The following is a 27,365-nucleotide window of genomic DNA, read 5'->3' on the forward strand; positions in this document are numbered from 1 at the left end:
GGGTGCCAGCCCCTTCCCCAGACACTCCTGACACCAGACCCCACCTCCACCACAGCTCCCCCTCATCCCCCAGCACTATCCTATCAGCTACTGCTACTGCTAAAAATGACCAGATGAAGCTAACCCATTATGCCCCACTTTGCTATCAGCTGAGAGGACCCTCTTTTCCAGACCTGCTCTGGCACTTGCCCAGGCTGGGGGCAGAGACCACACTCGTTCCTCCACTGCTTGCCCTTGGCAATGTCCACCTGGAATCCCTCAGTTCCTTCTTTCCACAGCTTGGGATGCTGCCTCCAGCCCCCATGGTCCCACCTGTGATGCTCTTTCCACACCACCCACCACCTCACATTCCTGCCCTCTAATCCATTGACCTTTCTCCTGTCCTGACTTCGGCTCCCTTCCTCATCCCTGTCTGGCCCTCCCTGGGTCCTGCTTCCTTCCACTGGGCAGGCTCTGCTTCCAGCCCCTCCCATCACATCCTGGCACCCTCAGTTTTCACCCATACACCATCGGCACTGTGTTCAGACTCCAAGCCTGAATAATCCAAACCACCTGCCATGGCTGCCCCTGAGCCCAGAAGACCCACCAGGAACTCAGGCTCCAACCTCAGGTGAACCTCCCTCACAGCTTCTAATTCCTGAAATCCCAGGTCTGCTGCCCTGGCCATTCATTCTCCAGGACTGCTGCTTCCCAGCCCTAAGTCCCTGCAGTAGGCAGATGACCGCTTCTCGACCTCGGTGAACACAGAGGCTGTGGCTGGACATGAGCACAGGCATCTCCGCCGGGGCCAGGGTGCTTTTGCCCGCCCCACAGGCCCTGGGTCCCATGGCAGCTTCAGGTTGTCTTTGGGGCTCTGAGGAGGCCATGAGCAGCAGGCCAGGGCTCCTTTGTTTCTTCCCATTTGTGAGTGCCTACTGTTTACAGCAGCAAACAAGAGTGCTGCCGTGCTGGCCTTCGCAGAGCTAGCAGCCTGCTTACGGAAAAATAATTCAGGAACCAGTGTCAAAACTACACAGCAGGGGTAGCCAAGGGGAGGGGGGCTGGTAGCACCAGGAAGGCCACTGTGTGGGGCAAAGGATGTGAGGAAGGAAACAATATTGACGGAGGCTCCAGCTGGGACCACCCTAGTGTGTTCTTGGAGAAGCATGAGCATGTCTGGAACTGGCCAAGGTCTTGGCAGAGCCCTTTAGAGGGTCTGGTCAGGGGACAATATGGTCTGATGTCCATTCTGGAGGGATCACTAGCTGCAGCACAGCAAAGAGGCTACGGGAGACCGGGGGGCCTGGGTGAGGGCTGCTGGGTCATCTGAAGTGGAGAGCAAGGAGAATCAGATTGCTGGGGACGGCAGGAAACACACCGTGAGGGTCCGGAGGCCGGGACCAGGGGCCAGCTGGGGTCTATGCATGGATTGTGTGGTTTTGGTACATCAACTACTAGAGTCTTAGTTGAAAACAGATTCCCATGGGGCCTTATCAGAGCTCTGACCACCAGTGATTCCCTCTCTTCTTCTGTCAGACTCTGTGTCCAGAACCGGCCCTCACACAGCAGCTCTGGTTCCCTCATTCCTGCCCTGTCCTGGGCAGTCAGGGTGTTTTTCCTCCTGGGCCCCCATCATGATGGAGCCAAATGCACTACCTCTGCCCCCATGGCCCCAGCTCCCAAACCCTCTCCTTTGTTCTGTCTTCACTGTCCACACACCACACTCTCCCCAGGCTGCTGTCTCCCCATGCGGCTCTGCAGCCTCGTCATCCATGACCCTGGTGCCCCGGCAGGCAGGCTCTGCACTTCACCTGCAGGGGCATGACCTACGAGGCTCCAGCTGTCCCTGCATCGTCCCCTCTGCCAGCTCCCCCCCACCCACCTGGGAAACTGATTCAAGCTGTGACTCCCAAAAACAGCGTCCTCTCCCTGGGCAGTGTCACTGCTCTGCCATCTACCTCTTGGTTCTCTGCGCCCACCCCACCCCCCTGGAGCCTCCAGGGCCTGCCCCCGCCCCACCCCCCAGCCCCTGACCTGGGCTGCAAGCTGCAGGTTAGCTGTCTGACCTGGACAACAGACAGGACAGCCCTAGCTCACTGGGACCACACATCTCAGACTGGCTCTGCTCCCTGTTTTTGAGAGCGCTGCTGCATCACCTCCAGCTCAAGGCAGCCAAGAGCTCTGCCTGGGAGGCTTCTGGTCCCTGGCTTAGCCTCCTGGAGCCAGCCTCCTCCCCTCCTCCCGGCCAGCACCCCTCACTGGCTGGGCATGCCTCCATGTCCTGTTTCCTAACACCTGACTGGCCACTACCTGAACCTTGTTAAGGTGTGAACTGCCCATTAGGGTGTGTGATGTTGGCTTTAGGTGAGACCTTGGGCAAGTATTTGCATTTGTGAAAAGTCAGGAAGATACCCACCCGACTCCTATCCATCACTTCCTGCTGGGTCACGTCCGGGAGCCAAGGCTTGGAGTCAGCTCTCAGACCTGGGGTATCCTGCAGGCCTGGGTGGGCCTCCTCACACGTCAGCATGCTGCTGTGTGTGTGGTGGGGTTACCATTCTCCCCTCGCAAGGAAGCGAAAAAAAGAGTCTTGGGAGTCTACACGTGATAGATATACACAGACACACACTGCACAGCACGAAGTCCATGTAACACGGGGTCCACTCGTCCTGACTACACGGGACACTTCACCCTGGCCAGTGCTGACCATCACCTGAGAGGTGCTTTTCACAGAAGTGTGACTGGGTTAGAAGACCCGCCTCTGTGAGTTCCTGGGCCCTGGGCTGGGAAGGACTGAGGCTGCCCCCAAGGCCATAGGCCTGCAGCCCCGGGTTTCCTAGGAGGCCACTGACCCTCAAGACTACAGGGCTGGCAGACTGCACAGCCTTCACCAGCAGGCTGTATGCCCTGTGACGCGGGCCCACTTGGGATCAAGGTCTGAGGGCATTGCTCAGAGGACAGAGGACAGGGCCAACTCGGCGATGGTAGAAGGTAGCCAGGCCACTGGGCGGCATAAATGCTCTCACACAAAAGCTGGCAGCCAGCTAGGCCTTGTGTGCTAGTTGGTGGGTTTTTACATTTGCAAAAACATATTTGGCTAAATGAATATTTAAATAGTTTGAAAACAAAATGCAGAGCACAGTAGAAAAGAAAAAGAAATTTAAAAAATCAAAAGACATGAATTTTAACTCTATCTTTGTGACTTACTGGTAGAGCGATCCTAAGTAAAATCAGTCTCACTCAGCTGTATCAGCTGTGACTCCCTGATTCTCTGCAACAAAGGGCCAGAGAGTAAAAGTCTGATGATTGCTTGGTGCTGGGACTCCTCGGTGGAGGGAATGCCAGTCTGATGGTGACCTAAGAGCACAGAGGCATTCAGGTGTCCTCTCTCAAGTGCTGTTCAGGGAAGCTCTGAGTCCACAGCCTAGGGGTCCTCAGCATCAAGGCTCTGCCCTGTGACCCGAGGACCTCTGGGCAGCAGCTACAGGCTCGATGCACTGTTTCCAGAACCTTGTTCCCTGGAGCTGAAAGTCTCACCTGCACCTGCTCAGGCCAAGGCATGTGGCACAGGTGGCCCAGCCAGTAAAAGGCAGGGTCAGGGATGTGTGACACCTGGGGAGCACAGGTGTGCAGATCCAGGGCCCTTCCTCAGATCCTGGTACCCTGGGCTAGGTCCTGCTACCTCAGCTCTATTGTCCTCCTCTGTCCCCAAGTTCTCACACCTGGAAACTCCACTGGCAGCCCTGCAGGCACATGACTGCTGGGTGGCCCGGGGTGGGGGTCCAGGCGTCGGGATTTTAAAGACATTCCCAGGGTTCCCACGAGTACCCAAGGTGGGGCTCTCTGTCCCAGGTCAGGGAAACCCTGAGGTGAAGCCCTGCTTTGTCACTCGGCCTCACCTGGCCTCCTCGTGGACAGCAGAGCAGCAGAGTGGGACCTGTCAGTGTGGGACCTCCTGGAAGGGACTCTGCAGGGACAAGGGCAGCCATGCAGGGGAGGACCTGGCATGGGCCATAATGAACACGTGGCTGACGGCTTCGCATTCCCACCAACGAGGGAATCGGCTATGAGGGTTAAACTGCAATTCAGACTTAAGTGGAGGAAAAAAGGTAAGAAAGAAAAGGAAGGTGGGGAAGTTTGGGTTCAGCTGGGGGCAGGTGCTGGGCAGCAGGTGGGGTGAGCAGGGTGACTCTCTGTGGATCAGGATGTGGGGGAGAAGCAGAACAACTGGGGTCTACAGAGTCCCTGTGGGGGGACCGGCTGTCTGCCTCTGCCTCCTGAGCCTGGACCATGCTCAGGATAGGCAGCCGAGAAGGATGTGCTGAATAAGAAACCACTCTTTAAAAGAAGGGCTCACAGGAGCCACAAAAGTGTCAGCAAAGCATCCCCAAGGCAGAGTGATGTCAATCCAGTGACAGGTTTGCTGGGGAGGTGGGCCAGTTGTGGGGTACACTCTGGAAAACCTCTTCTTCCCTGAAGATTTAGGGCCCAGTGGGTCCCCCTCTGGGCTCCTTCAGGGGCCTGGGGTGTGTCCCGTGCGCTGGGCCTCCTTCATGCCAGCTGTCCCCGGCTCCAGGCCCGCTGCTGATCCAACACCGACTGGGAGGGAGTCCTGTCGGGAGCTCTGCTCCCAGCCCCCAGTGGACCCACCCCTGGGCACCCCAAGACCTGCATGCATCACTTATCATAGCAGAGCAAGTGCACCCCAGGTGAGAAAACGTCACCGCCCTGAGAGACAGGCAGCCAAGACCTCGGCCAGTGTGGCCACTACCCTCCCCTCTCCAGATGGCCGAGGCTCAGGGGACACTGCTGGTGACTGTGGCTGAGCCCAGCCTCTCACTCCAGTGGTAGGGCAGAGCAGCTCTGCATCCACTCCAGAGAGCGTGGGCTCATTCATCCCATGGGTGCTGCACTGATGGACACCTGAGGCTTGCCCACAGCCACGTGTGGCGCCCAAGGAAGTGGGGCTGGGGGGTCTCAGGGCTTCATGGAAGACCACCCCAACTGTCACTCGTGGGCCACTCTCCCCTCCCCTTCTCTCTTTCTCTCTCTTCTTTTCTTTTTCAGTGGCACCTGCAGCATATGGAAGTTAAGGCTAGGGGTCAAATCAGAGCTACAGCCGTCAGCCTATGCCACAGCCACAGTCACAGCAATGTGGGATCTGAGCTGCATCTGCAACCTACACCACAGCTCACGGCAACGCCGGATCCCCGACCCACTGAGCAAGGCCAGGGATCGAACCCACATCCTCATGGATGTTAGTTGGATTCATTTCTGCTACGCCATGATGGGAACTCCCCATCTCTTTTTTAAATTGAGCATTTGGATTGTGTTTATGTCACCTGCCACCAAGAGTCCCTACTTATTGTGGCCTCTATTTAGGAAAAGGGTTACATGAGAAAATAATGTGGGGACTGAGAGAAAGCTGTACTAGGATGCAGAAGGGGCCCCAAGGTCACCACCTGGACACTCACCTCAGGGGAATGCAGACGCCGCCAGCCTGAGCAGAGGTGCCTAAGGGGCATGCACAAAATGTGTTGCAGAAACCAGCGCCAGCCCCCAAGGGTGACACAGCACCTCCAGCTCCACACTGCCTTTTGGGAATGTGGCCACACACCAGGCAATGCCCCCAAGGGTCCCAACACCCCCAAACCTTGGCAGGGCCGAGGGGCCACTCCAAGTCCTAAGGGCTGGCCATCCTCATGACAATGGGCTGTTTCTGCCTTCACAGCAGCACACGGGAGCCTGTTCCTGCAGAGGGGGCTCCAGGGTCATCACTGCTGGACCCTGTGCCTCCACCTGGTCTGCTGGGTGTTCAAGACAGGGCCCCCATTCCCAGCTTCAAAGAGAAGCATGGATGTGCTAAAGCTGACACCCAGACCCTCTCTGTGCCCACAATTACTAATTAAAACAGGAGGATTAAAAACCCTGCAGCTGCCATCCCATCCCATCCCTGGACACTGCAGCAGGAAGATGCCCTGAGTGTAGCGCAGGGTGGCAGGTCCAAAGGGTTATCTAGGGCATCGAGTAAGCAGAGCTAGCATGGGGCCCTGGGCAGGCTGCCCCTGTGGTGGAGATGATGGCACTGCCCCCTCACGTGGGTAGGGTGTGCATTCAGCCAGGTGTTTGGTGCTCATAAACCAGTGACCTGTCAATGGGGCTCCTCTCAAGGGACGAGGGGCCCCAGGAAGGAATAAGGCACAGCCTCAGAACAAGCAAATGTTTCCTAGGCATCCCTGTGCCAAGCAGAGGCTGCTCGCAGACAGACTGAGCAAGTCTGAGGGACAGGGACGGGACCTTGCGTGGGGCCTACAGCTGAGACTGACAGCACCTGAGAAGGCAGCACTGCAAGGCCAACAGGGAGAGCGCACTCCATGGGTTCATCCTTATGGGAAGCCTGCGCCAGGGTTTTGGTGTCCATCCTCCACAGACAAAGAGACCGAGGGTCATGGAGGTCAAGACTCACCCACACATAGCAGGACTGCCTGCTGGAAGGCTTCTATTCTGGGCATCTGGGCTGCACTAAGACACTTCCCCAGGGAGGGCAAGGAGCACCTCCAAGCCCTTGGGGCACAGAGTGAGGACAGTTCAATGGCCAGAGGTTTCCAGACCAACTGCAGAGCATCTCATTCATTCTCTCCAGGTGAGAAAACAGACCCAGAGGAGACGTTGTACCTGGGGACCCAGAGCCAGGGAGCAGGAGAGGACACGGACCCAGGTCTGCTGGACGCCCCAGGCCCTGGGGGCAGAGGGGAGGGGCCTAAAGGGAAGAGCAGGGAGAGGCCAAGTCAAGGCCTGCCGCCCTGGTGATGCCTGGTGATACTTAGCTGGAAGAGGAGCCCCCTTCCGGGGCTGCACCCCCAGCCCTGTCCCATCCTCCATGACCGTGCACTGGGGTCTGTGCTGGTCAAACTCGTACTGAGGGACCATCTGTGGCAGTGGCTGGGCTGTGGGATAGTTACCACTGCCGCCCCTCCCCAGGGATATTAAGAAAGCAGATGCTGCTCCTCACTCAGGAGAGGGCCCAGCAAGGCCAGGAGAAGCCACCACACTCGCCGACTGGCTCCCGTTCTGGGTCAGAACCTCATACTCCAGAAGGGTGACCTGAGGGAACAGGTTTTGTACCAAATGGCCCTGAATGCCTCGTGGGTGTGAAAGGACGATGGGCCAGTCAGATTCTCCTGGGAACAAGCAGAGAAGCAAGTGGCAGTTGGCAGTGGAGGAAATGCAGGAGGCGTGGTTGGGGTGGGTCAGGGTCAGGGCCAGGGGAGATCCCTGCAGGGCTGGGGGTGGGCAGGGGGGCAGACACAGGGTGGGGGGGGCGCCTAGGCTCTGCCAACACCATGCTTTCCGCCTAAGAGGAGCTTCCACCTGCTTGAGAAAACCTACTATTCTGACCAGGACACTTCTCAGCAGAGAAGTGCCAACACATCCCCAGCCAAGGGTGTGAACACAGAGGTGCCTGTGGCAGGGAAGGGGGTAAAGACTCTGAAGCCACCTCAAGACTAACCTGAAATTCCCATGCTATCCCATCATGTCAGCATTTGCTGTCACATAAAAATGGCATTTCTCCCTCCAGGAGCTTCATGTAAAATTATGCTCCAGGAAGATGTGTGCTTCTTCATCTGTGGTCCCACATCCTACTGCTGGGCAGTGAGTGGGCAGCCCTGGGGACACACACCCTGCGGACACACCCTGGGGGACATACACCCTGGGGGACGCACATCCTGGGGAAACCCCCGGGGACAGGCACTCTGGGGACACAACCCCTGGGAGACATGCCCCTTGGGGCACACACCCTGGGGACATGCACTCTGGGGCCTGGGGGACACGCACCCTGGGGACACACAGTCTGGGGGGACACACCCCCTGGAAACACACCCTGGGACACCCCCTGGGACACATTCCCTGGGAACACGCACCCTGGAGACAAGCTGCAGCAGGTTTGTAAAGGCCTTCTAGCTCTCACCTGGGAACCAGAAACTCAGTGCAGTACCTGTGTGGCTCCTGGGCACCTCAGAAGCAAGAGATCCTGGTTCTGAGCCCTCTGAAGTGTGGGGACAGGTGTGCAGCCCCTGGTGCCCTGGGAAGGCCCTTCCCACCCCCCAACGTGGTGAGGCAGGAGCTAGGGGCCATGGGCGGCAAACACAGCAAAGGGCAGGTTTTGGGGCCTGGAGGAGGGCCAGCTTCCTGCATGCATCAAGCTCTGAATCGATGCCCACAGACACCAAGGACCCAATCACTGCCCAGATGGAGGGCAGCTGCCTACTGCTCGGGAAGGGCCTCTGCAGTACACAGAGAACAGCACACGGACTGCAGCATACGTCCACCACCCAGGTGACATTTCCACTCAACATCTCGTGTACTCAGGGGCCCCCTTCCCTCTCTCCAGCCCAAGGGCTTGTTCCTCCACCTCCCCTGCTACCAACAGCCCAAAGCAAAGGACACAGGCTGACGCCTGAGGACTGCAGCAGCCAGGAGTAGTCACTGTGCATGGTCACCATGACACCCAGCCCTTCGGGGAACCACCCATCAGACAGGCTGGGGGACCCCGTCCCTTGCACTGACTCGCTGTGCCCTCCAGCCAGTCACCTCACCTAGCAGGTTCCTCACTGTGGTGAGGCATTGAGGTCACATTGGTTTGGAGGTCCTTTCCGCTTGAAGAATCTGATGTTAGCTAAGCAAGTATTAGCCATTAGCTGGGAAGAAAAAAGTTTATATACGGGCAGACCCGTCATTAAGGTGAAGAAAGTAAGCTGCAGGGCCATGTGGCGTGACCATGCGGTGAAGCCTGGACACAGGGAGCCCCTGGATGGTCCATGGGGCTTTCCAGTGGCTCCTCTCTGATGAAGGAGAAGGGGAGGGCAAAAAGGAAGTGCCAGTTTTACGTTGTCTTACAAGTGTCACCCCATGAACATGTGACTCTGAGTTAGGCAAGTAAATGAGCAGAGAGCACCAGTTCCATGCCTGGCATCGCCTCATGCTTCTCATAGGACAAAGGCCTCACCTGGTGTTCAGTCTACCAAGACCCTTCCCATCTAAACCTCCAAGGCGCATCAGCTCCCTCGGGGTGGCCCCCACCCCTGTTGGTGTCCATCTCTGCACGTGGGACACCCCCAGAGGTAGTCACCAGTCCCGGTGCTGTGATGCCCTTGTGTTGGGGTGGCTCCCCCAGACTCAGAGCAGGGCTGCCCAGGAGCCACTTCTTCTTCCCTCTGCTGGAAGGGCAACCAGAGGGCCCCTGACCCCAGAGACTGGCTCCAAAGCCCCTCCCCTGGGGAAGCTCAGTGTCTGTCCCCAGAGAGACCACCCTACAGACTCAGCCCCACCCTCCGGCAACCCGCCTGTCACTGCACTTATCAAGCGGCTCGCAGACAGATGGCCGTTATGCACCGCCTGAGCCCGGACCTCGCTCTGGGCCCACTTGCACTCACCAGGGGAGGCCAGCACAGTCCCCAGGTCAGACAGGGGACACAACTCCTCACTGTGCAGAGCAGAGGTGCAAACTTCCATCAGCAGGAGCCAAGGGTTACGTGCTCCCTCAACTAAAGCCTGACCGGCTAGAGAGACAACCAGGCAGTGAGAGCTGTCGGGGGAAAGGAAGGCCTTTAGGTCAGCAGGACGTCACCCAAGACAACGAGATGGAAGTGTCAGGGCCCAGGAGGGCGCAGCAACAGGCTCCTTCCCATAAAGGATGCTTCTGACATGCACAGCCCTCGGCTCCAAAGAAGCCTTGGGAAGGAGATGGAAGCAGAGAGGAGGGTATAGGAATGCCCTGCTCCAAGGGTGAGAGGGGTTCACAAGCGCTCAGGCAGGCAGCTGGGTGGGGGCTGCAAATCTGCTGGAGCCATGTTCATGGCCACTGAGCACTGTGGGCCCAGAGTAGGTCACCCCTCAGGCTAGGACACAGCCATGGGACTTCAGTGCTCTCGGAGGACACAGCAAGCCTCCTTTTGTTTGTCCTTAACAGAGTTCCTTCAGGGCGTGTCACCGCCTATGACTCCAACTTCCAATGTTAGAGCAGTTTCAAAATGTTGGTGGACAGCAGGCTTTGTGGGGACAGTAAAGCTCCAAGTACAGGAAGAAAAATTACTACCCAAGTTAGAACAATCCCTCCTGAACTGCAAAAGTTACTAATTCATGTCAATATAAGTACACAAAGGTTCTTGCTAAGTGTTTACTAAAGTTGTGAAAGACTCTTTGGAAAAAGAATGTCTTCTTGAAGGTTGTGACATCATCGACAGGAGAAGGATGTTGCCTGTGATGAGCACCTACTGTATGCCAGCCCCCAAGTGCTTTTACGCAGTTCAAGCTGTTTGCTCTGCAGACAACGAGCCCAAGTCTTGGAGCTGGATGTGTCCAGGCACGTCTGCCCAGAGCCTTGTCCACCAAAGGCTTAGTCCAGATGCTCGACACAAAAGGCAGGAACAGATTCAAACGAGGAATTTGCTCCTGTACAAAATGAATACCCTGACGAGCTGAGACATGCACACTATAAGTGAGAGTAGAAGAGAAAATACACCTGTGGCCATGGTGTGTGTTTGCTCTCCAGGCTGTGCAAAGGCAAATAGAAAATGTCCCAACACCAAGGAAATCCACACAGGTTCTAAGGGAAGCCTAATGTTTGGGGGCTATGAAAGGTGTTTTTTTAAAAGGTTCTATCTTCATATCCGCAAATAGAGCCCAACATATGTAGAGACAGCTAATAAGCACAAACTCATAAATAAAACAGGCTTGGAGTCAGGTGGTGCTGAGCTGTGATCAAAGGCAGGGGTGGGAGTCAGGACTACAAGTAAGAGAGGGTCTCAGAGCGACCAAGAAGACTAAGAATAAATTAAATAAATACATAAATAAACCAGATAACATTTAAACATTTAAGAAGATAGTCTGGTCCCAAGCAGCACACAGCAGCCACTCTTGGGGGTCCAGGGCCATCAAGGTCAGATGGGATGTTTGCTCCGCCTGGGGTGGGATGGGGCGACAGCTCCCAGTTGTCACTCTTGGCAGCAGCAGCAGGTGCCGAAGGAACGGGAGCAACCACTATTACTACCAATAACTGGACTGCTGAGGCAGGGTCAGTGTTTATGGAGGCCCCCACTCCACTCCGAGGCAGCAGGATCCCCAGAGCTGAGTCACCTGGCCCCAGGGCTGTGGCTAGCAGTGCCCTGCACTAGCTCTGGGTTCTGAGGGCCAGCTGGTGCCCCAGCGCAGCAGCTGGTAGGGCTTGGGGACCGGCATGAGCTCCCGGAGCAGTTCTCATCCCCCCAACAACCACATGTCTGGGACAGCACCAGGGTGGTGAGCTTGGGATGGGAGCCCAGGGCAGGCCCCAAGGCCCTCCTTCCCCACAGGAACAAGGAAGGTATGAGGCCACAGGGCTGCAAGGTGCAGGAGCAGCTGCAAACACGGCCTGGTGGTCCAGGCTTATGCCCCTTCACTGCTTCCTAGAGGGCTGCCCTCCTGGAAGATGCCATCTGCTCCTTGCCACCCTTGAAAGGCCCTCCCTTTACACCCTGCTCAGGCTGCTCTGCTGAAAGGGTCATGTTTTGCACCTGAAGAAACTTCAACCCCGCTACAGAGAGCAGCCTTGGGGCCACCTTTTCTTTCTCTTCTTCCACTTTTTAACTTCCTGTTTCCTTCCATCCTCCTGGAAAGCTTATTTTCACTACTCAGGCCAGAAAGCAGTGCAGGCTTCCTGCAGCCCCACGTTCTGGTTTTGAAGACATTCAAAGCTACGCAGCTTGGAGAAGAATCTGCTGAACATCACATCCCTGCAATGTCCCGTCCTGGGGCTCAGTCATGGTCACTGGGGCTTGGCTGATGGGGCTTCTCCCTCTGGCTGAACTGTTCCCACCGCTCTGGCCTTTCAGAGCGCTAGTGTTCTGAAGACTCCAGGACAGCTGTTCCAGAGAATGGCCCGCAATCTGAACCCATCTTCTCATTAGATCTGGTGGGAAGTCTTGGTAAAGAGAGGACACAGGTGGTACAGCCTCTCAGCGTGTCCCAGGCTGAGGAAAGGGAGTTGAGGCAGCAGCATCTTTCAGAGGAGCCCAGCCTCACACACTCCCACCCCAGTGGGATTCCATGACTCTTTTGGGGCCATCGTGCAGCTTTGGAGCGAACTGGTGCCCCGCTCCCTGAGACCCAGCTGCCATGCTGGGAGGAAGCCTGGAGGAGCCCGCAGCAAGGGGACACGTGAATGTTCCAGCCAACAGTCCAGGTGAGTCCCAGGAGAGCCAGGGTCAACGATGGAGGTGGGTTCTACATGGTTCCAGCCCCAGCCAGCTGGTCATCTGGCCTCCACATCTTCCCAGACAAGGCCCTGACTTGGTGCAGAGGCCAGCTGCTCCCATGCCCTGAGCCAGACTCTCAGACAGCAGTCCTAATAAACGGCTCTATGTGACCACTTCATGTCACGGTGATTAGCTGTGGAGGATAGTACAGGTGTGACCGGACCTGCCTGGACAATGAGTACATTCCCTGAGGAGTGATGCCGTGACAGCAAAGCACCCTGCCTCCCAAAGGTCATGGTCTCTGCCTGGACTGCCACTCTAGCTGCAGCAAGAGAGCCACTGGCTATGGTCCTCTCATACTTATTCACCGTTGTTCTTCTGTACAGTTTTCCTTTCCCCTTTGGTTTCTACATACTTTCATATCAGTTTGACTTTAGATTCTCTCTGGACTCCCAAGCATTATAATCCATTTCTGCCCTTAGTCACAGTGCAGTGCAGGTGAGGTGTTCTGAATTCTGCTCAGGGCCTTGCAGGCCACTGCTCTGTCCTGCACAGGCCCGCACACCCTTGTTATCTCGTCAACCCTCCATACTTTTCCACAAAGGGTGGCAGCTGGCCCACTAGGTGCCCAGGCATAGCTGCCTGTAGGTCTCATTTGCATATCCGATGGCTAATGATGGTGAATGTCTTTTCAAGTGCTTACCTACCATCTGTATATCCCCTTGGTTCATTTTCCTAATTGGACTTTTTGCTTCATTTATTTATTTATTTTGCTGTGAGCTGTGCGAGTATTCTCTACATTCCAGGTACCAGGCCTTTGTCTGGTGTGCGCTTTGAAAATATTTCTTCCCTGTTTGTAGCTCCTCTTTTCATCCTCCTCAGAAGGCCTTTCATAGAAAAAAAAGTTTTTAATTTTGATGAGGTCCACTGTGGCATTTTTTTCCTTTCAAGGATCTTGCTTTGGTGGTTTTAATCTCAGTTCCAGATGTTGTCAGTACAGAGCAATTTGTAATGCAATTGATTTCCGTGTGTTGATCTTGTGTCTGGTGACCTTGCTAAATGCCTTCATTAGTCCTAGGGTTTTCCTTTTTTTTGAATTCCTTAGGTTACCCATGTAGATGACCACATCATATGCAAACAGGACAGTTTGACTTTCTCCTTTGCACCCCATAAGTTTTCATCTCTTCTTGTTCCAGTGCAGAAAGGCTAGTATCTCCCTGGAGACAGCTCCAGCCTCGCATGATGTGAGAGTAGGGACAGCTGCCTTGTTCCCAAGGGTTTCCCCACTGCCTCTGCTGTCACCTGGGGTTGTGGGACCAGTCTTTAGCAAGTGAAGGTAGTTCCCCCCAGTCCTGATTTTCATGGATGGGTGTCAACTTTATGTATCAATTGAGAGGATTGTATGATTCTTCCGTTAGCTAATAAGAGGATCTCATTGATTGCAAACACTGACCCAGCCTTGCACACTCAAAATAAATCCCTCTATATATACATGGTGTGTAATTCTTTTCATCCATTGCTGAACTTGGTTTGCAGATATTTTGTTGAGGATTTTTGTGTGTCAGTTCATGACAGAACTAGTTGGTCTCTAGTTTTTTTTTCTGGTTTGGTAACATAAATTGTCACACAAGGTCAAACTGGCCTCATAAAATGAGTTGGGGGAGTTTAGCCTAAGCTCATTTTTCTAGAAAAGATGGTGTAAAATTGGACCTAATTCTTAACTGTTTGGTAGAAATCGCCGCAGAAACCATTTGGACCTAGAGAGCTTCTCCTGGAATACTACAGTCATGAAGTCCATTCCTTTCATGGTAACAGGACTACTCCGTTTATCAGTTTCATCTTGGTCAAGTTGTGGTAGTTTGTGGTTTTTGAAGGACTGGCCCATTTCATCTGTCATGGAGTTTACGAGGGGAAAGTGGTTGCTGTCACTTCATTATCTTCCAGTGGCCACGGGATCTGCAGGGACACAGCTTGCCTCACTGGTAATGGGCCATGTGTGTCTTGTCCATGCCTCTGTCAGTCTATCAAGTTTATTAATTGTTCCAAGAGCCAGCATTTTGTTTCATTAATTCTCTCTAGTGTTTCCCTGTAAGAATTATATTTTTTATTCTTATCTTTATTATTTCCTTCCTTCTGATTGCTTTGGACTTATTTTGCTCTTCTTTTTCCAATTTCCTGAGGTATAAACTTTAATTTGAAACTTTCCTTCTCTCTCTCTCTCTCTTTTTCCGCTTTTTAGGGCTACACGTGTAGCATATGGAAATTCCTGGGCTATAGGTCTAATTGGAGCTACAGCTGCTGGCCTACACCACAGCCACAGAAACATGGAGTCCAAGCCACATCTGTGACCTACACCACAGCTCACGGCAATGCTGGATCCTTAACCCACTGAGCGAGGCCAGGGATTGAACCTGCACCCTCATAGATACTAGTCAGGTTCATTACTGCTGAGCCACAACAGGAACTAACAAAAATAAATAAACAAACAAACAAACAAACAAGCAATCTCTTTTCTAATGTAAACATTCACTGCAATAAATTTCTTTTTCAACCCTGCTTATGCTGTATCACACATATTTTGATATCCATTCTTTTAAATTTGTTAAGATTAGTTTTATGGCCCAGGTTATAGGCTATGTTGGTTCCACAAGTGCTTAAAAATTCTGTATTCTGCCGCTGTTGGTGTGCCCTTTACACAGCAGTTAGACCCAGCTGGTTGGTTGTGGCATTTAGACCCTCGACAATTTTCTGTCTAGCACTTCTATCAGTTGCTGAGGTCCCCCAACTATTATTTTAGATTTGCATATTTCTCCTTTCTGCTCCAAGTTTTTGCTTCATGTATTTAAGATCCTTTTCCTCAGCACTATGCATTTAGGATTGCTACGTCTTCTTGGTGGAATGATTCTTTTATCATCATGTAATGTCCTTCCTTGTTTTTAGTAATTGTCTTTGCCCTGAAGCATTTTATCTGATATTAATATAAGCACTCCTACATTTTCCTGGATCAGTGTTTACATGATATATCTTTTTTTTCACCCTTTTACTTTCAATCTTTGTCACAGTATTTGAACTGTTTCTTACAGACAGTGTGTGTGTGTGTGTGTGTGTGTGCGTGTGCGTGTGCGTGTGTGTGTGTGTGTGCGCGTGCATTAACATTCTCTGGCAATCTCTGCCTGTTAATTAGTATCATGAGAGCATTTACCTTTAAGGTGATTACTGGTACATTACACACTTTCTGTTTGTTCCCTCTGTTCCTCATTCTCCACCTCTCTTTTCTTGCCTTCCTGTGGATTAAACATTTCATAGGATACTGCGCTGATTTATTAAGAGTGTGCTGGAGTACACTTGATTGAATTTTCTCAGTGGCTGTACCGAGTATTACAATATGTGTGTGTGATGTACCATGACCTGCTGGTGCTGATGTTTAACCCCTCAGGGTCAAGTGTCCCCTCTTAGTTCCACTTAGATCCCTCCATCCTCTCCACCTTTTAAAGTCTACTTTGAGCATTTTCTATACATGCATTTGCCTCACATCATATGATGTTCTATTTTTTGTTTCAACCATCAAATACGGTTTTTAAAATTCATATGAAGGAGGATAATCTGTTGCATTTATCTGCATTTTTGCATTCTCCCTTGTTCCTAAATTATTTATCATTTTGTCTCTATTTGAAGAACTTATATAGGTACATTGGCTAGCAACAAATTCTCTTAGCTCTCTATAATCTGAGAGTGTCTTTATCTCCCCCTCACCTCTAAAGGATAGTTTTGCTGGGTGTAAACTCACAATCAACAGACTTTTGCTTTTAGGACTTGGGAAACACACCACTTCCTTCTGGCCTCCATGATTTTAGATGAGATTCCAGCACCATTCAAATCAGTGTGACCTTGCAAGTAACACACTGGTTCCCTCTGATTGCTTTCAAGTGTTCCTTAGTCTTTGGAAGCTGTGTGATTGTGAGCCCAGCTGTGGATTCCTCTGGGATTTTCTCAGCATCTGGAATCAGAGCTTTCCTGCACTGCTGTGGTCCATTTGGATCCCTGAGGGACTGGGGCTTCGGCTGACTCTGGGGGTTGCAGAAGAGGCAGAAAGTGCCCTCTGGGCTGCATTTCCCTGCCAGCCACTTGTCTGGGGTCCCTCCTACCAGTGCCAGCCCCCTTGGTGTCTCCAGGTGGGGATGGGAGTCTCTGACCCACAGGACATAAAAAGCACTGCTCCAATGACTGTGGTAGGACACCCAGCAGGTCACTGATGTCTCCGGGTGGGACTCTCCAGTCCACAGAACAAGGAGCACTTCCCAGGCCAGTGTTCCCTGGCTGCCCCCATCCTGTTATGGAGACCCCCATGCCCTCATTGTGCTGTTGAGCCATGTACGGTCCTGGCAGGAGGGTGGGGCAGGTAGTCTCTGGCCTGCAGGGGGAAGAACACTTGTTGGGGCCAGCTGTCAGGGTGGCTCTCACCTGATCCCCAGTGTGGCTGGCGGGGCTCCCTCTCAATCTGGAGGACTATGAGCCTTCCTGGCAGCCATCTGACACTAGTTTGGGGGCTAGAGACCAGCCCTGGGTGGCTTTCTGTCACTGGGTGCCCCTGGGCCATTCCTCCAACCCAGGTCCCTGGCTAGCCCCTCGTCTTTCCTCTCTGAGTCCTACGGCTGTCACTCCACTCAATTTCCAGGCTTCGGGGCTGCACATGTGGGAAGCAGCAGAGAGAGGGAAGTCAAGCCATCTTCCTGGGTGGAAGTTCCCTCTCTGTGGGGTGGCATCTGTCTGGTAGACAGCGAGGCTCATTTATTTCTGTTTGTATAGATTTGTTACCCCATCTTTGTTGATTTAAATTTTGAATAAGCAAGACACTAACATGGTTCAAAAGTCAAACTATTTATGAAAAATATACTCCTTATATTCCCAGTCCATTTCTACTCCCACCTGTAGAGAAAAATCTCATTAGTTTTTGGTTTATCCTTCTTGAGTTTCTTTTGAAAACTAAGGAGATTCATTCACTCCTGCCTTTTCTTCTCATTTCAGCGGAGGCATGCTTTTGGCTTCAGAATCTCAGTCAGCAGTTAGTCATTCACAGCCTAGCAACTTAAAATCTTCGTCATCTGCGCGTCTCTCCTTTCGAACCTCTCCACACGCCTCTCTGAGTCCATTTACATGCACTCCCTTCATGCTGCTCAGCCCCACAATCTGTTGAGTCATCACCTGTCTGTTTTCCGTCTTTAAGTTCTATTGACCCAGGTATTCTCAGACTGTCCTCAGAAGTTTTACTCTCCTTTCCATCATTAATACATCCAAGCAGATCAGAAGAGACAGGGTGCTGCCTTAATGGGACAGTCACCCCTGTCAGAGTCGGCTGTGAGGTGACCTATACTAATGGGACAGTTGGCACCTACTGGAGGTGGCTGTGAGGTGACCTGTGCTAATCGGGCAGTCGCACCTGTCAAAGTCAGCTGTGAGGCGAACTGTGCTAATGCGCAGCTGCACCTGTCGGACATGGCTGTGAGGTGAACCCACCCCACAAGGCCCCTGCAGCACACAGTGGTCACAGCAGGTACGACAGCCCTGGATGGTGCTTTGTGCCTAGATCGCGTGCTCACAAGGGAAGCGAGATGTTCTCAGCAATGCTGCGGATAAAGCAAGTATCCACAGCTGCACTTGGCCACACTCCTTTAGGTGCCTGGTGGGGAATCAGCCACCTTGCCCTCAGCCCCCATCTTGACAGCTCAGCTCAACGGCTTCTCAGCAGACTCTACATCCTTTCTGCTGCCCCTCTATCATCTGGGCTCACCAGGCTCCTTCCCACGCCCCCCAAGGCCAGCCATGCACTCTGGGTCCTGGGTGGGTGGGAGCCTGAAGGCACGGCTCATGGGCTGTCAGGCGGATGACACACATCAGGGGCATCAGTGGAGGAGTGGGTGCAGGGTTGATGATCGTCCAGCACCTGTAGGTGCCTGGGGGCACCGCTCTTCTAGGCAGAGCCACCAGACAGTAACCAACAACCAGGTGCTGCACTACCGTCTCCTCGTTACCAAGAGGCCACAAGAGCGTCCACAGTGCCTGCCGGGTTTGACCACCTGAACAAGAGCCAGAACACCCTGAACTCCTCCCAGGCGCACAGCAGGAAGTAGTGTCCTCCATGTCCAGGCAGGCAGTCCTCACAGAGACTCACGGGCCACAGTTCCTCACACTCTGAAGTGTTGCAAGTAGGATATGAAGGCCTTTCCTGAGCTGTTTAACTCAGGTAAATAACCCTGCCTCCCTGTGTTTGAGTTTAGGACCCGGGACTGTGGGATTCTAGGATGACCAGACCCCTCTAAACTGACCCTAGTTTGTTTAAAATGGCACAGGGAGTCTGAGAGCCTGGAAGTCCTTAAAGACCATACCCTCCCTGCGTCATCACTGGCCTGCGAGCCCAGGATGGCCCCGGCCTGGCTTTCCAGGCAGTGCACAGCTGCCCACACGGCCCCAGGCACGGTATCTGGGGATGAGCCTGAGCTGCTGCTGGAGGAAGGAAGGCCTGTGCTCTGAAGGGGCCTGTATGGGGGTTGCTGTCCACAGAGGACCCTTCTCCCCCCTTTTTTCTGCCCTGGATTCTGAATATTCAGTGCTGTGACGGTTAAGAATCACTTCCTGACCTGGAGCTCAAGCTGGGGCGGGAGGCTGACCAACGTCAGTCAGGGTGTGGAGGCCAACACAGGGTGGGAACACTGCACTGGGACAGGAGGATTCAAGGGCGGGAAATGGCGGGGCTGAGTCTGCAGGGCAGGCAGGGCCTGACCAAGTAAGCCCAGGGCAGGACGAGGAAGCACAGGTGAGCAATGAGACACCTAGACGGGGACAGAGGGATGGCCACTAAAAGGCCAGGAGACCCTGAGGGGTGATGCCTGCCTGGGTGACAGATGATGGGTGGTGGGGATGCAGAGGAGGGGGCAGTTTTTAACCTTTGGAAAGTGTGGGAATGGACTGAGAGAGTGAGACACTAGGACAAGAGGGAAAAGAGCCCCTGAACCTGAGGTTTCCAGCTGGGGGACGAGTGCATGGCATGCTTCCCGGGACAACAGCCACATGGAGAGCAGCCCCCCCTTGCAGGCAGCCCCACACCACTCTCTGATCCCTCCATCTCCTCCTCAGCCTGCCAGGCCCTCCTGCACTTTCGGCCTCTTCACCAGCCCTGCCCTTGACTCGGTGATGCTGTTTTCCTGAACCAACGACCACTCTCAGTCCCAAGGCTCCTCCAGGTTGCATGCACTGTGACCACTGTGACCACTGTCACCCATCCCGAGGGCGGGACAAGGCACAGGTAAACCCTCCACCTATAGCAGGTGCAACGCAAACCAGGGCACTGAGTTCCCCAGCGCCCTGAGGGAGGCTCCTTGACAAGCACCCCCGAGCGTGGACACGGTATTGGACTGTCAAAGAGGACACGGCTGGACACAGGATAGGCAGGGCCCTGTGTCATTTCCACCCCTGAAACACATCTGCCTGCCCTTTAACAAGATAAATTTGTCACAGCTTCACCAGCGAAGGGCTGAGCCTCTGAAGTCAGCCAGCCCTAGATGGAAATCCCACATCTACCACTTAGGAGGCTGTGGCCTCATGCAAGCTACTTGTGGTCCCCGAGGTCTGATAAGAATGGCCACATCCATGGACGGGCCCATGTGAGGGCAGACAAAGCCTCCGGCCAGGTGCCTGCTCTTGGACACTTGACCACGGAAACTATGCCTGGTCACCTTAAAGCCAGTATGAGAGTGGCCTCCCCACATGCTCAGTGGTGCCAGTGGCAGGGGACTGACACAGAGCCTGGCGGAGCAGCCTGGACACCCAGGTGGCCTTATCACTGCGCACCAGCCAGGCCCAGTGCTGTGGATTAGGCACCTTTGGCTGCCCAACCTGAACCAGCCCTGAACCAGCCCCGAACCAGCAGTGCCAGGGAAGGCCAGGCCCTGGGCACCTTGTCTATGTGGACCCTCTCCTGCCAACGCCACCCGTGACAGCAGCAAGGCAGGGAGCAGACCTTGGACATGGTCTCCTGAGCATTGTCAGGTCTCCCAGATGCACTGCAGCCCCAGGCTCCAGATGACAGGAAATAGCTGTTGGAGACACACGGTGCACCTGGGCCAGGGTGCCTTGTCAGCTGCTGCCCAGGACAGCGGGTGGCCCCAGACCCTGAGGGCATAGACCTGTGGAAAGACGGCTGCTTGAGGCATCACTGCCCCCAGGCTGTAGGGAGAGAGGTGAAGCCCAGGCTCCCCACAGAAACTGGAACTAGACTGAAGTCCTCCTGGAGAGGAAGTGCCATGTGGCCTCAGTGCTCCCAGCGCTCAGGACCGGGACCTGGGGCCTGTCTGCCCAGACAAGAGGCTGGGAACTCCAGCTCAGTGCTCAGTACCAAGGCCAGCACAGCATCTCTCAGATGGCAGAGCCCAGAGAGCACCCACAGAAACACGGGTCCATGGCCCTGCTGGACTCAGACATTCCAGAGGGATCTGCAGTTCTGAGCAGGCACCTGGGGACCATGAAGCCAGAACCTCCTGCATGGGGCCTCCGACATTCTGTGCCTGACAGGGCTGGTTCTGGGGCTTCCCTGGGCACCAGGACCTGGAGCTGCATCCCTGAGCCCCACCCATGAGACACCAGACAATACCATTCCCAAACAAGCCAGCCGGCATGTCCCCAGATATCACCAAGCATCCGCTGATGGGGAAGATGGCCCGTCAGAATGACAGCTCCACAAAAGGAAGACAGTGTAAGCAGGAAGGTCTTTAAAACACACTGCTGACAAATACAATCACACTAGACCTTAACAAGAGCCCAGGATGGTCAGCCAGCCCCAGAGCCCTGCAGAGGCATCTCCCAGGAAGGGCACAGAGCTGCCCTCTGTTTCAGAGGCAAAACCCTTGACGGTTTCTGCTCTACGGGGTCTCAGGAAGCTAGAGGGGACTTCACAGAGTCACACCTCCGGTAGTGCAGTGAGGTCACAGGGTGGTGGGACCAGCAAGGGGTGGCTCGACTTGGGGAACCTGGCAGGAAGGGTCAAGACCCCTCACACTGAGCTGCCAGAAAACACTGGGAACAAAGACAGGGCTTTAAAAGTGGATAAGAAGCGACAGAGACAAGGACAGGCACACACCAGGGAGAAGGTGCTCGGTCAGCCTAGGGCAAAGAGAAAGCTCCTGACCTCTCAGTCGCTACCCAGGAGCCTGAAAAGGGCGGAGACCCAACTCGGATAAAAAGGCACATTTTTGCCAAATCTCAGGGACATTGCCAGCCTCACCCTGACCAGATTCTATCATCCGAGTCCCTAGAAACCAGAGTGGCCCGAGATGGAACGCAAGTCAGGCTGATCAGCCCCCACTTCTGTCACCAGTGACAGGGACACAGCAAAAAGTGTTTCTACGAGGGTGCTGACCACACAAGGGGCTAGGGCCCCACCTCTGCAAATGTTACAACATGCAGGCCTGGGCACTGTCCACCGGGGTGTTAGCAATGGTCACCTCTAGTGGGGGCTAGTTGGACAAAATTTTATTTTATTCTTTGGGTTGATCTGCATTTTTGTTTTCTCTACTGTGAATGGTATGACTTAAGAAATCAATATCTGCAATTTTAAAAGGCAGTGCAGGAGTTCCCATTGGCTCTATGGGTTAAGAACCTGAGATTGTCTCTGTGAGGATGTGGGTTTGATCTCTGGCCTCGCTCAGTGGGTTAAGGATCCAGCATTGCCATGAGCTGTGGTGTAGGTCACAGATGCGGTTCAGATCTGGCATTGTTGTGGCTGTGGTGTAGGTTGGCAGATGAAGCTCTGATTCAATCCCTGGCCTGGTAACTTCCATATGCCGCACATGCAGCCACAAAAAGAAAATAAATAAAATTTTAAAAATAAAAAAAATGCTGCTGCAGTGCCAGGCAAGCTCCAAGCAGACTCTGGGTCATGCCAGAAAGCCAGGCACCAGGGAAGCTTCAGGGCTGTGAGGCCCTGGCTCCCTGCTGGTGGCACACAGCCAGGACCCTGTCTCCCTCTGCCCTGCTACCCTGCACTGTCCTCTGTCTGGACTGGACAACCTGTGATGCTAGTCAGACACTGTGCTCACCCTGGGCAAAAAACCAAGAGGGCTGGGTGGCAACCAGGGGCAGTAGGAGGGGTTGGAGAAGCCCTCCAGGGCATCCCAATGCCAGAGGAGTGGCTGGAGAGGCTAAACACACAGGCAGGGCTGGATCACAGAGCCCTGAGGCCAGGCACTGAATGTCAGCCCTGTCCTGACACCATGAGGAATCACTGATGGGCTCCAGAAAGAGGCTTCCTGCACCAAGTGTGGCAGAGCTCATGGAGAGAGGCCAAGGGGGGTCGGGGACGCCTTCCCCAGCCAGAGGGGCCTTGGGGCAAGCAGCCCTCCACCCTCTTTGGGCCCTGATTTCATCAGCTCCTCCCAGAGATGCTAGGGATTCTCCTGCCATCAACACGCTCAGCTAGTCCCTCTTGACCCCCGCCCCCGGCTCTGCTCTCTCTGATGGAACTTCCCTGGTTCACTGCGACCCTAACTCCGCACACGCCCAGCTTCGGTCTCCACTGTGACCCTGGAAAGGCTCCCTCCAGGTGCCCACCTGCCCTGCAAAAGCGCACCTCAGAGGCCTTTCTTGACTCTGCGCTCTCCGGCCTGCACACCTGGCAGGGACCTCGTGCCCTGGAAAGTCCGGGGTTAAGCAACATGCGGCGCCACCAGCCAGGGCTTCATCTCAAGGGGCAGCTGCAGGGACCACGGGGATGTAAAGGAGCCTTGCATGTAGTAGTCGCTCGTGCAGTTGTAGCGACTGCAGTGACCAGCATGTGGGCGCCTCCCCATAGGCGTCCTCTCGCCCACGTGCAGCTTCATGCACGTCTCCTTTTGCTTAGGGGCACCGTTGTTCTTCTCGACGTTCTTGCTCAACTCTCTCCAGCTGTAGCCCTTCAAGAGGTCTCAGCAGCATCCCAGAGGGAGGCCCACAATCCAAGCCAGCTGCACTGGCACGTCACCCCACAGCCCCATGCCCTTAGGTCCCCTACCTCAAGCTTATGCCCAAACACAGCTGCCACCTGGGAGCCCACCTCCCCTGCTCACAACCCTCTATGATACTCCTACAAAGGTTCACCGAGCACTGCTCCCTGCAGACCCCACGTCCCCAGCCAGTCACCCCAAGGAGTCAGGCCCAGAGGACGCTGAGCTCACAGCTAGGACAGGGTGACGAGCACTGGGACACAGCCCGGGGACCTGGGGGCAATGAAGGCAGAGCGGACAGCAGTCCTACGACATTCCGACAGAAGAGGACAAACTGCCCCAGATCAACTGCTGAATCCTTGCTATGGGACCTGCGGAGGCAACACCCAGGCCAAGGACAGGACACACACACACCTGCAGCCCCCACCCATCTTCCCCGTTCTGATCGGGCTCCATGCTAGGGCGCGTGGAAGGGCTGTTGGGCATCCGCACTCCCCGGTGCTGGCCTGGGCCTCGTGTGTGAGGCCTCATGGATCTTTCTCTGCTAGTGAAACACCCTGTTGGGCACAGGCTTGAGGGCCCCAGGATTCAAGGGCCTGGGACATGGCTCCAACAGCTTCAGGGACCCTGGACAACAGCTTCTCAAGGCGGCCTGGCCAGGTGACCTGCTGCAGTGCGTGGGAGCACATCTGAAACACCACCCTTGGGGCCCACAGCTCCCAAGCAGCCCCTCCACTGGGCACGTGATGGGAACTTGCTCCCTGAGCACATGAGGCGTGACCCTGGTGTGGATATCACACTAGGCTCTGCTTCCCGGCCTGAGACTCTGGCGAGTCTCTGTGAACCCAGCAGCTCACTGCCCTCCTCACTCGGACCTGATGGCCTGGGTGTGAGGAACTGTACGCAGCAAGATCGTGACACACACGCACTGAGAGAACCTGCTTCCAGCTCTCAAGGACGGTAGTGGAGGGCACAGAAGGTCAAGAAGTCCCCTCCCCTGAAAACAGGTCTGGACTCCATGGTCTCTCCTGCCCTTCGGTGCCTGACATGAGCCTGGATCCAGGCGGCCCTTGGGGCAGAAGGGCCTCGGCGCCCCCACCCAAACCTCCTCCACAGGGACCAGCTCCCAGCTGCTGGGGTGTCAAGGATGAGGATGATTTGGTAGCTGTTCCAAGTCTGCTCCAAACAGGTTTCCACCATCAATTTCTAAGCTTAGAAAGAAATGGGGCAGAGGGGGTGGGGAAGGCCCTGAAACCATGTGCACAGAAGCTGAAAATGCTAAGGTCTGAGCGTTTTAACAAATGAGGCAGAATTTATATAAAAACACAATAGCAATGGCTACTAGAAAAGAGTCTCTGTTGCCCCAGCCGTTACAGAAGCAAGACTGTCCCTGGCAAAAGCCCGCCAGGCTTGTGCCTGGGCCGCTCTGCCCTTTCACCCCCCACTCCAGGGACCAAAACACTGGTGTTTAAGTGACAGAGAGGAGACTGTTTCCACACCTCCTCTGAAGCTTCCTTAATGTGCTGTGAGGCCACTGCTCCCCACCCCAAATGCACAGGGGCACATGGTCCCAGGAGCCAGGCCCAGAGCGGGAAACACAGGGATACAGCCAGCCACACACGGCCACAGGACACTCTTACAGCTGCATCAGAGCTGCGGTTGGTGGGCTCGCTTCCCATTTGCAGGGCACAGGTCACACTCCTTGTCATTATGGCATTAGCAGCCAGGACAGGAAGCTACTCCAGGGAGCAGTGCTGCTGCAGGGCCAGCTCTGCACACCTCACACCCCGGTGTCCCCCAGGACCGCAGGGCACAACGGGGTGTCCTCCCCGGTGCACGGAGGGGGAGCCCCCCCATCCCTGTCTTCGCTGCTAGGCTGCAGGGTATGAGCCAGGAATCAGATCTTGGCACACAGTTGGCTCCAAAGCTCAAACCTGTGACAGGCGAGCCCGGCACCTGAACAGCTCTAGATGGGAGAACCGTGTGTCTTGACTTCCCCCCGACCCACATTTTAAGCCTTTTCTTAGAAGACTCTTTCATGATCAACAAATTAAGGCACCCGTGCAGTAAGCAAGTTACCAGATGGATTTTCAGGCGTTGCTGCAGGCTTGCAAAGGGTGTGATGTGTCCCTGAATCTTTTGCCTGAAAGGCTCATCCCCAGAAGAAGAGAGAGGAGAAAACCCGTGACACAGGTTGTGTTCAGATCATGAGGCTTCATGCCACGGCTGCCTCCTCCGCAGCAGGCCTGTGCTGACATGGGACGGGGACAGGGAAGGGGACAAGCTCTTCCACCCCGCGCCCCGGGAACAGTGTCACTTACCTTCCTCTCCAGGCCCCCCAGCTGCTCCTTGTAGAAAGCATCACGGCGTCTCAGCTCTGCCTCTCGGCTTTCCAGCTCCCTGGCCTGGGGAGAGAGCAGAGCCCTCGTTAGCCATCCAGGGAGGAGACCGCGGGACACTGTGCAGACAGCGAGCTCCTTATGAGGGCAAGTGTGGGCACAGCGGGTTTGAGTGCTCCCCACAGGCTCTGAAGTTGGAGGCGGGGGACCACTACAACATGGCACAGAGGCCACAGCCCCTGCAAGCCCACACCATCCTCTGGCACTGAGCCCCGGCGACTCGTGCTCTGGGCTCTGAGTTGCAGGGACGCCCAGAGGCCTTCTCCTACCTCCAGGGTCAGGGAGCTGAAGGGAGAGGATTATCAGAACCTGGAGGGACAGCTGCCCCTTGGCCTCCTAACAGGAACAAATGTGGCCCCTCCAGGTCACAGAAGCCTGTGGGGCTGAGCCAGCAGACCTAGGGCTGAGCCCCTACTTTAACCCACCGCGGGACCTGACATGAGTCCCTGACCCTGAGTGCCAGCTCATTGCCGTGTGCCCAGACAACTCCCACCCGCAGCTGTGTGTGGGGCCAGAGGGCAGCCCCAGGGGAAGGGTTGGGCTGAGGCAGTCCCCAAAAGGGACAGAGAGCAAAACAGGGACATGTGTTCTCCTTGCGGGAGGCCCCTGTCCCCAGAGTCCCTTGGAACCACCCTGTTTCGGGGCCCACACCTGCCTCTGCCCCAGAGCAGGTAGGCTGGCCTGATGCTTGGGAGGGTGTCACACGCTCTTCTCACCAGTGGCCCAGCCAAGACCAAGCACTCAGGGACCGGCCCGGGTGTGTGGGTCACTAGTGCTCTCGACCCCAAGCGCACAAGACCAGGCAAGGGCAAGGGGTCAGCACATGGGCCTGAACTGTTCACAAGTGCTAGGCAGGACAAGGCAGGCTCTGAAAGCCCCATTCCCAGGCAGGAACCCCAGCCAGTACCCAAGGGACAGCCTAGGCTCAGGGCACCAGATCGCTGGCAGGGGCTGTGCACCAGCTCTGCGTTGAGTGGCAGGGCCCTGGGCAGGCTGTGCTCTGCCTCCCGTAGAACTCTGGCCTGGCCCCTGTGGATGGCATCTGAAAACAAACTGCCGCTCACAGGGCCAGTGGACAGGAGGAGACAGACTCCTCCTAGGCCACCACCACCTTCCTGCCCATGCACCTGCCCAGGGTACCTCCTCAGGCAGAGGCTTGTGTCCCTGCAATGAGGGACAGGGATGGAGGAAGAGCTAAGATCCAGGCCAAACTCCCCAAGCAGACGAGAGGCCTGTGAGGCCTTTCACAGCTATGGGGACATGCAGCGCCCAGAGCAGTGTCTGAGAAAGGACGCCATATGCTGGGAGAGACCCCTTGGAAGCCTCTCAGCCCCCTGCCTGCTCAGTCACCTCTGGGGCTCACTGAACTCCATCAACCATGACAGATAGGAGGTGATGCTCGGGGGCTGTGGAAAGGGCACATGGTGCCAACCCCTTGACCAGCCCAGAGGCAGCAGCTCCATCCCCTCAGACCCCAGGCCACAGCAGCAGGGGACAGGCCTCAGAGAGCATGGCTACGGTCACACCCAGCCCTGGGGCAGGTGTAGGCCACTAGAGAAATGCTTGGCAGGGAGACAAGAAAATGACAGAGAGGAGTTCCCGTCATGGCGCAGTGGTTAACGAATCCAACTAGGAACCATGAGGTTGCGGGTTCGATCCCTGGCCTTGCTCAGTGGGTTAAGGATCCAGTGTTACCGTGAGCTGTGGTGTAGGTCAGAGACGCAGCTCGGATCCCGCATTGCCATGGCCCTGGTATAGGCCAGCAGCTACAGCTCCGATTCGAC

At 55.2% G+C, this 27,365-nt stretch overlaps 1 protein-coding gene across 1 annotated transcript in view; it reads right to left on the bottom strand.

Moving 5' to 3' along the window:
* Positions 1 to 27,365, bottom strand: part of CHCHD6 (coiled-coil-helix-coiled-coil-helix domain containing 6) — a 160,789-nt gene that overhangs the window by 40,081 nt on the left and 93,343 nt on the right. Inside the window, 1 exon segment of the mRNA XM_021069811.1 lies at positions 25,504 to 25,587. Within this exon segment, the coding sequence (XP_020925470.1) occupies positions 25,504 to 25,587 (84 nt within the window).

This window comes from Sus scrofa, chromosome 13, assembly GCF_000003025.6.
Source record: "Sus scrofa isolate TJ Tabasco breed Duroc chromosome 13, Sscrofa11.1, whole genome shotgun sequence".
Classification (NCBI taxonomy): domain Eukaryota; kingdom Metazoa; phylum Chordata; class Mammalia; order Artiodactyla; family Suidae; genus Sus; species Sus scrofa.